Raw genomic sequence first — 9,488 nt, 5'->3', positions numbered from 1 at the left:
GTACACAGTCACTAGGTACAATCGCTATTACAAGGTACAATCTCTTATCACAAAGTACGATCGCTTATCTATCACGGTCACGGTTAACACTAAAACTTTCGCTTAGGTACTTTACTGTCACTTATCGCGGGATTAACACTTCGATCTTCGATATCACACTAGAAAACTCACTCACTATCACGGTACTAATCTCTTGACTATCGCTTACTAGATCGCTTAACAACACGGGTTTACTTAACGCTCGCACAGATCCAACACAACACTAACTGACAGGTGGGTACCTTCCCTCAATTTATAGCTTCCCGAGAGAGTGAGGAAGCAGTCGGAATGTGCTACTGCTCTAGAGAATTCCTCCCAAATTCCAGACAATCCTACGTCATTAATTCGTTTCTAGAACGGACTATAAAAGTCGACAATGTTGTGTCTATACCTGTTTACCTATAAGTACCTATAGTTCTGGAACCCAAATCCACACCCCGATCTATCCTAGTACAGGGGTTGTCAACTTGTGGCCCGAGAAGTACCTTTCTATTCTACATAGCATCTGGTACGCATAAACATGGAAGTTGGAGAGCCCTGATTTCAAGATTCACGATTGTAACTAGTTCTGTTTGAATTCTACCAGGTTGCGCTACCAGTATCATTTTTGATTTTACTTCTCGAAGCTTTACGTCTCAGAATAATAATTCTGAGACGTCTCGGAGTGGAAAGCCCTATGTATGACCATCGACAGAAAAATGTGCGTTAGTATGTCTCTCATCACATAGGCAACGGTTAATTTCTGGTGTTCTCGTATTGACCCAACACCTAAATGGGAAGTATTGTACAATACTTCCCATTTAGGTTTTGGGTCAATACGAGAACACCAGAAAAGTATTGTAGAATACTTCCCATTTAGGTTTTGGGTCAATACGAGAACACCAGAAATTAACCGTTGAAATATTTGCATTGGAAATACGAGTACACATTTTTCTGTCGATGGTCATACATAGGGCTATCCACTCCGAGACGTCTCAGAATAATAAAGACGTAAAGCTTAGAGAAGTAAAATCAAAAATGATACTGGTAGCGCAACCTGGTAGAATTCAAACAGAACTAGTTACAATCGTGAATCTTGAAATCAGGTCTCTCCAACTTCCATGTTTATGCGTACCAGATGCTATGTAGAAAGGTACTTCTCGGGCCACAAGTTGACAGCCCCTGTACTAGGATAGATCGGGGTGTGGATTTTGGGTTCGAGAACGAGAACTATAGGTACTTATAGGTAAACAGGTATAGACACAACATTGTCAACTTTTATAGTCCGTTCTAGAAACGAATTAATGACGTAGGATTGTCTGGAATTTGGGAGGAATTCTCTAGCACATTCCAGCTGCTTCCCTATAGGTAAACAGGTATAGACACAACATTGTCGACTTTTATAGTCCGTTCTAGAAACGAATTAATGACGTAGGATTGTCTGGAATTTGGGAGGAATTCTCTAGCATATTCCAACTGCTTCCTCACTCTCTCGGGAAGCTATAAATTGAGGGAAGGTACCCACCCGTCAGTTGGTGTTGTGTTGGATCTGTGCGAGCGAAAAACCCGTGTTGTTAAGCGATCTAGTAAGCGATAGTCAAGCGATTAGTACCGTGATAGTCAGTGAGTTTTCTAGTGTGATATCGAAGTGTTAATCCCGCGTTAAGTGACAGTAAAGTACCTAAGCGAAAGTTAGTGTTAACCGTGATAGATAAGCGATCGTACTTTGTGATAAGAGATTGTACCTTGTATTAAGTAAACCCGTGTTGTTAAGCGATCTAGTAAGCGATAGTCAGTGAGTTTTCTAGTGTGATATCGAAGTGTTAATCCCGCGATAAGTGACAGTAAAGTACCTAAGCGAAAGTTAGTGTTAACCGTGATAGATAAGCGATCGTACTTTGTGATAAGAGATTGTACCTTGTAATAGCGATTGTACCTAGTGACTGTGTACTCTTTTTGTGAACTAGATAAACTTGTTGTACTCTGGATTTAATTAACGAATTCGCGAGTGTTTTCACTAGTCCTAATCTTTTACGAACCCATTCACGCCCACGTACACGTAACAATACTTTTCCGACAAGTGCAGTGTGCAAACCTAATGTAATACCCACTTGGGTTACCTGCTGAAAAAAATAATAGAAAATAATGAACAAAGGAACAGAGACAATAATTTATAAAACTTCTAGGATATAAAATGCTGCTTCCTCACTCTCTCGGGGAGCTATAAATTGAGGGAAGGTACCCACCTGTCAGTTAGTGTTGTATTGGATCTGTGCGAGCGTTAAACCCGTGTTGTTAAGCGATCTAGTAAGCGATAGTCAAGAGATTAGTACCGTGATAGTGAGTGAGTTTTCTAGTGTGATATCGAAGATCGAAGTGTTAATCCCGCGATAAGTGACAGTAAAGTACCTAAGCGAAAGTTTTAGTGTTAACCGTGACCGTGATAGATAAGCGATCGTACTTTGTGATAAGAGATTGTACCTTGTAATAGCGATTGTACCTAGTGACTGTGTACACTTTTTGTGAACTAAATAAACTTGTTGTACTCTGGATTTAACTAACGAATTCGCGAGTGTTTTCACTAGTCCTAATCTTTTACGAACCCATTCACGCCCACGTACACGTAACAATACTTTTCCGACAAGTGGTGACTGTGTACACTTTTTGTGAACTAAATAAACTTGTTGTACTCTGGATTTAATTAACGAATTCGCGAGTGTTTTCACTAGTCCTAATCTTTTACGAACCCATTCACGCCCACGTACACGTAACAATACTTTTCCGACAAGTGCAGTGTGCAAACCTAATGTAATACCCACTTGGGTTACCTGCTGAAAAAATAATAGAAAATAATGAACAAAGGAACAGAGACAATAATTTATAAAACTTCTAGAATATAAAATGTATTTTACTTTGTACATTTGATATTTTACAAAGACAAAATCCCTAGAAATTATTCAAAATAGTTACTTACTCTTAAATCTTAAAAAGAACATTATACATTTAAGGAGTCAAGAGCTTTATCCTAAACAGATAAGGTCCTTTTTCGGAAAGGCTGGCTTTCTTCCATGAGATCCTTTGTTTAATACTCGAGGTTTTATGTTTACCTAGAGTCCCTACAGATGTCGAACGGAACTAAAAACAACAATTTTCCATGGACAAGACGGTTGTTTCCTTTTTACGGAAATTGGCGGGATGGTCGATGTAGCACCAAGTTTGATGAGGAAACGGAAAGCAAGTAAGTTTGAGGAAGGAAATGACCACGCCGGGAATCGAACCCAGACCTTCTGTATGCTAGACTGAAGACTCCAGGGAGATGAATTTAGAACAAGGCCTGTTCATCATGCGTTGGTTGTCCAGACTGTCTCGCATAACATCCCTGACATATCTTCACCAAGTGATCCAAACACAATGGTTTCTTACAATCCTTGCACACTTGCTTCGTCTTCTTCTTCCTCCTCGTAGGACACTCATGACATCTGTACGCCAGGGTACCCTCATCACAGTTAAACTGCAGACTCTGCATTGGTATCTCCTTACGTGTGATCTTAGAGATGCGTGTCTTCACGATGAATGCTAGTGCGGGGTTCTCCATATTACCCACCAGGTGTTTATGTACCAAACTCATTGCTAACTCACGCACATTATCCCAGCAGGATAAAATCCGCCCCGGGCGGGAATCGAACCCGCGGCCTAGCGCTTAAGAGGCAGACGCACTACCAACTAAGCTAACTAGGCTGGCTAAACACATATTTACAATTTACAATTACATTATTTTACTCTTGAGATTGCAAGTGAAACGAAACTCGGGTCAGTGCGGTGTACTAAATTGGAAACCATATTTATGACATACGCTCCCATGGCGTAGTGGTCAAAAAATTTGTATCATGCAAATGATTGATTCCGTAACTGGCTGTTGCGCGGCCTACTCAGCCTCGTGAGGAAAATGAGTAGCTGTGTAATATAAATGCGCATAACGACCGGTGCCAGCATGGTAGGTAAACATTGGATGTTAGGATTATTGAGATACACACAATACATATTTGAAAAATCCTACAATGCTACACTGCGGTGCTAAGCGAAAACGCCGTATGTAAAAAAAAACCTACTTTCGGGAAATCGAGTTTAAAGATTTCAATCTATACGGCAAACATACGTTTTTGACATACGGCAAAACGTTTTAGTGATTTTTGACTGGCTGTTGCGGGGCCTACTGAGCCTCGTGAGGAAAATGAGTAGCTATGACATATAAATGCGCATAACGACCGGTGCCAGCATGGTAGGTAAACATTGGATGTTAGGATTATTGAGATATATATTTGAAAAATCCTACAATGCTACACTGCCGTGCTAAGCGAAAACGCCGTATGTAAAAAAAAACCCCTACTTTCGGGAAATCGAGTTTAAAGATTTCAATCTATACGGCAAACATACGTTTTTGACATACGGCAAAACGTTTTAGTGGTTTTTAAGGGGTTTAGGATAAAGAAAAAAAAATGTAGGATCAAAATTTAGGATCATAGGAACCATTTGGCACCAAAAACCAAAAATCGATTTATTTGACATAGGTACGGCGTTTTTGCTTAGCACGGCAGTACAGTGTGCACCAAAGTTGTGATACAATAACACAAAGAAATGACATTCATCATTTTTATATTTGTGGCATACATTTAAAATGTTTAAAATTCCTTTATTAATAAAATTATTTCTTCTGACATCTGACATGGGAATTTCCAGATATTTAGAATACTGGCGAGTGAAGCTCAGACAAGTGGACCTGTCTCACATATGCACTGGAATACAAATGAATGGAGAGCTGTATCATCTACTATCTGATGTATTACCAGAGGATAAGATGCAAAAGAAGAAAAATATAGGATCAAAATTTAGGATTATAGGAACCATTTGGCACCAAAAATCGATTTTTTGACATACGGCGTTTTCGCTTAGCACGGTAGTATAGTGCTTTAGGCTTGTCAAAATAGGACTTATTGTCCCAATATCCAATATCCATTCTACTAGTGACTAAAGGTTCAGAGATAGTCTTCACTTGAGGGGGAAAAAAACACCTATTTATTCACTCCCTTAGGTACTTCCAATCACCTAAGATCTCTCAGTAGTCACAGTTCCTTCTATCAAACCTCTTGGAAAAAGATTAAAAAAAAAGTTATTTACCTACTGAGGGTAACTTATAGAACACTTTGCGCGCGGGATGACGGATTAGTAGGCTTAAGCCCTTATCACACCCGGCGTAGTTCGTTGACCCCATTCAGGGCTATGGGTGTTATTTTAGAATATCGACTCTTTAGAGGCTAACTATAACAATCAGAGTCCTTGTACCTAAAAAGATTCCTTTTAGGGTATTTAAACCAAGGGTGGGGTGGTAGAGAATGCCTTGGGCATTAACCCCACCCTTGATCAAACTTTATTTTGTATTTATATTTTGTATTTATATTCTTACCATCTGTATCTGTAAATAAAGTTTGATCCAATTGTATAATAATAATTTCTTTTCTTTCAAACACACACATCACCCTGCTTCACAGATGTGCCCCGTGCCACAGTTCCTGCGAAACCTGCATCGGTCCGGCGGCCAAGGAGTGCGTCACCTGTCGCTCCGGCTACTACGAGCTGTCGGGCATCTGTTACGCCGCCTGTCCGGCCACCTACTATCCGGACAAGAAGCGGCGCGAGTGTCGCCCCTGTCCGTCCGGTTGCGCGACGTGCAATAGCGGCGGCTGTCTGACGTGTCTTCCGGAGTATTCGCTCAATAGGAAGAACGCGTGTATCAAGGCCGGAACTGCGAATTGCAAACCGGGGGAGTATTGGTCGGGCTCGGCCTGTGAGAGGTAATAATAATAATAGATTTATTTATTACTTCCTCTTAAAACCAACCTCAGTGGTGTAGTGGTTAGCGCGGTTGACTTCGGATCTGGAGGTTGGTGGTTCGAGTCAAGTCATAAAATTTAGCGTAGTGCATTAAGCAGGGAACGACATTTGTGCCAAGCATTTATGCTTAACACAATTAAAATTCCTTTTCTCTTTATTACTTCCTCTTTTACAAAAAAGACTTCTTATGTTCCACTAAGTACAAGCACAATACTTTTCGGGAACATTAAAATTTCTATTGTAGGTAATTCTTAATTCTTTCTACTGTAGGTATTTCTTCTAAACACTTGCTTAGTGTTTTATTGTATTTTTTCCCCCTTAAATAAATGTAAAAATGGGATTTATTCCCGTAAATATGTTAAAAAAAATATATATATATATATAATCCTTTTAAACCTTCTTCAGCTTTTGAATTTGAAAGTTTTTTTTTTATTTTCTTTTTTTATGGTTTTGTATTTGTAACTTGAGATTTGAGATCTCGAATCTCGAGCTTTTGCCATGCCATTTGCCCTATTCTGCTCCTCCTCTTCGGAGTTTATTTTCTTGAAATTCCGCAATATTGGTAAAGCGCTAGTTTCCATATTGATTTTTCTCTGTGCTCTGCTGCTGTGTTGCCAGATGATTTGTACGGTAATGCTTTGCTAGTGTACGGTAATTCACTTTGAGGGTGTGTTTATGAACAGGGCTGAGATGAGCTCGGACGACGTGAGATAGCTGTCCCGGCGGCAATTTTTAAAATTCATTTTTTGTAAAATTCTTTCTCATTAGGGTGTGTTTATGAACAGGGCTGAGATGAGCTCGGACGACGTGAGATAGCTGTCCCGGCGGCAATTTTTAAAATTCATTTTATATTTATTTTTGTTTGCTTTGTAATTTGCTTGTTTTTAATAGCTAATATAAATGAAAAGTATAATATAAACGTGCAAACTAAAGATAAAAAGTAAAAAATGAATTCAGATTGTACAAGTTGCGGAAAAAAAATCAAAAATTCGAATTTCCCGCCAACTTTACACGCAAAAAGTCCGACGATGTCCTACGATGGCCCTGTTCATAACCACGGCCTCAAAAGCGTACGATTTCTCACCGAGGTTTGTTGTGAAAAATCTGGCAACGCTAAAAAGGAGGCTTTTTCAAATTAAAAAAAAAAATGATTTTTTTGAAAAATCTGAAATGGACTGTGAATTTTGAGTTTCCATAGTTTCAAACTTTTGTGATAACTTTAAAGATATCTTAAAAGAAGGGATATCTACCTGAGATGAGTTTTTTGGGGTTCCATCTGTAACCAGAGTTGAAATTTCAGTACAAGGTAATTATTCCCAACTTGTAAGATGGCATCTCATTCAAGGTATACAAGGGAACTTGCCAGCATTGCTGTAGCTCAAATATGTCAGACTGTGGGTTGGAATTCTTCTTTGACCACTCCTCTCAACATTATGGTCCATGTTATGGACGGATACTTCAAGGAACTTGCCAGAAATATCCACCAGTATTCAGATCACTTTGGACATGGAACTCCGTCCATGGAGGACGTGGTCTTGGCATTCTATGAGATGGGCATCTTGGGTGCAGAACTTGAGAATTACATGGAGAATGTAACTCCTGTGTTACCAGCTATCAAAGTACCTGCATACCCTGTGAAGAAAGAATCAAATTTGAGATTTTTGAAACCTGGCAGCCGAGAAGTTGTTACCCGGCCTGTCCATGTACATGAGCATCTACCTGCTATGTATCCGGAATTAGAGGAAGAATCTTATACCCCAATAGGACCTGAAAATGTTCCTGACACATTCAAACGGCCAAGTGAACCTCTTGTAGGTAATGAAGCAAAGAAAATAAAATTAGAAGAAGAGTGTTTACCAATGCGGGAAGTGCTAAGTGTTATGATGACAACCTCAGGGTTCTTATCTCCTGCTAGAGAAGGAAAACTTCCCGAGTCTAGATTACCAGTGATTACATCAGATTGTAGATCAAGCTCCCCCTCTTCTCATTCATACCCTACCGTTCCTCCAGAAGTGAAAGGAGAGTTTAGAAAATCAAAGAAGAAATCATTGGAACATAGAAAAGGATCAGCAGATGGTCAAGAAGATGTTAATGTACAGAAACTAATCAGTATGAAGGAAACATCCAAGCTGAAGGCATTCAAAGGTTTGAAAATACCTAAATTAGGAGATGGACATCAAACCAAAATCAAATCAAAAGAACACAAGCATCACCACCACCATCACCATCATCACCACCATAAGAAAGACAAGGACAGAGAACACAAGAAGAGGGACATGGAGCATAAGGAGAAAGATAGAGAACACAAGGAAAAGGATAGAGAACATAAAGAAAAAGAGAGAGAGCACAAAGAAAAAGATAGAGAACATAAAGAACACAAGGAAAAAGATAAGGAGAAAGAACAAAAAGATAAAGAACTTAAGGAATATAAAGAAAAAGAAGCTAAAGAAATCATGGATAAAGACTTGGCTCTCAAGAAATCATTTCCCAGTTCTCCTCCTGCAACTGACATTGAACCAAATCCTGTTACTTCTCCAATAGCAACACCTGAACCTATTGAGAAGATTACATCAGAACCGGACAAAATTAAATTGAATATCTTCAAGAAACTACAAACCAAACCTAAAGATGAAAAAGAAAAGGAGAGAGAAAAAGAAAAGGAGAGAGAAAAGGAGAAAGAGAAGGAGAGAGAAAAGGAGAAAGAGAAGGAGAGAGAAAAGGAGAAAGAGAAGGAGAGAGAAAAGGAGAAAGAGAAGGAGAGAGAAAAGGAGAAAGAGAAGGAGAGAGAAAAGGAGAAAGAGAAGGAGAGAGAAAAGGAGAAAGAGAAGGAGAGAGAAAAGGAGAAAGAGAAGGAGAGAGAAAAGGAGAAAGAGAAGGAGAGAGAAAAGGAGAAAGAGAAGGAGAGAGAAAAGGAAAGAGAAAGGGAGAGAGAAAAGGAAAAAGAAAGAGAGAGAGAAAAAGAAAGAGAGAGAGAAAGGGAGAGGGAAAGAGAAAAGGAGAGGGAGAGAGAGAGAGAAAGGGAGAGGGAGAGAGAAAAAGAAAGGGAAAGAGAGAGATTGGAGAAGTTGAAAAAGAAGAAAGAAAAAGAAATGAAACAGACAGAAGAAGATGATCAGGCAGTTGTGAGGCAGAGTGCCCCAATGTTCCCATTCCAATTCTCTCCGTTCCCATCAGTAGCAGGACCTGGACTCATTCCAAGACTTCCCCCTATGCTACAACATCCTCTGATTCCACAACCTCTAGTACATCCCCCCGGCACTCCTCCACCGTCAAAGATGAAAGACAAAGTTAGTCCTAAAGACAAGACAAGTCCCAAGGAGAAAATGAGTTCTAAAGAAAAGACAAGCCCTAAAGAAAAGGAATACTCCAAAGTTAAAGACGTTGAGCTTGGAGTTACACCCATGGTGCCAAACATTGTGAAAGTGACATCTTCAGAAGATCTTGGTGAAATTAAGAAAGACAAAAGCATCAAGAAAGACAAGAAGACTCACAAGAAGAAAGAAAAAGAGAAAATTAAAAAGAAAAAAGACAAGAAAGACAAAGATAAGATTAAAAATAAGGAGAAGGACAAAGAGAAGAAG

General features: G+C 39.4%; 2 protein-coding genes across 2 annotated transcripts in view; one reads left to right on the top strand and one right to left on the bottom strand.

Annotated features, from left to right (window-relative positions):
- Window positions 1–2,895: 2,895 nt before the first annotated feature.
- Window positions 2,896–3,655, bottom strand: LOC108252521. Its single transcript, XM_017444520.2, has one exon. It carries the CDS (start codon window positions 3,644–3,646, stop codon window positions 3,341–3,343), a length of 306 nt encoding a protein of 101 aa, XP_017300009.1. The 5' UTR covers window positions 3,647–3,655; the 3' UTR covers window positions 2,896–3,340.
- A 3,386-nt stretch (window positions 3,656–7,041) lies between these two features.
- Window positions 7,042–9,488, top strand: part of LOC103510304 (transcription initiation factor TFIID subunit 3-like) — a 3,872-nt gene continuing 1,425 nt past the window's right edge. The window contains exons 1-2 of the mRNA XM_026824386.1: window positions 7,042–8,616; window positions 9,082–9,351. Of these exons, the coding sequence (XP_026680187.1) occupies window positions 7,236–8,616; window positions 9,082–9,351 (1,651 nt within the window). The 5' untranslated portion in view covers window positions 7,042–7,235. The remainder of the gene's footprint in view (window positions 8,617–9,081; window positions 9,352–9,488) is intronic.

Source organism: Diaphorina citri, unplaced genomic scaffold (genome assembly GCF_000475195.1).
Source record: "Diaphorina citri unplaced genomic scaffold, Diaci psyllid genome assembly version 1.1 scaffold580, whole genome shotgun sequence".
NCBI classification, from domain to species: domain Eukaryota; kingdom Metazoa; phylum Arthropoda; class Insecta; order Hemiptera; family Psyllidae; genus Diaphorina; species Diaphorina citri.
This window is presented reverse-complemented; position numbering and strand designations above follow the sequence as displayed.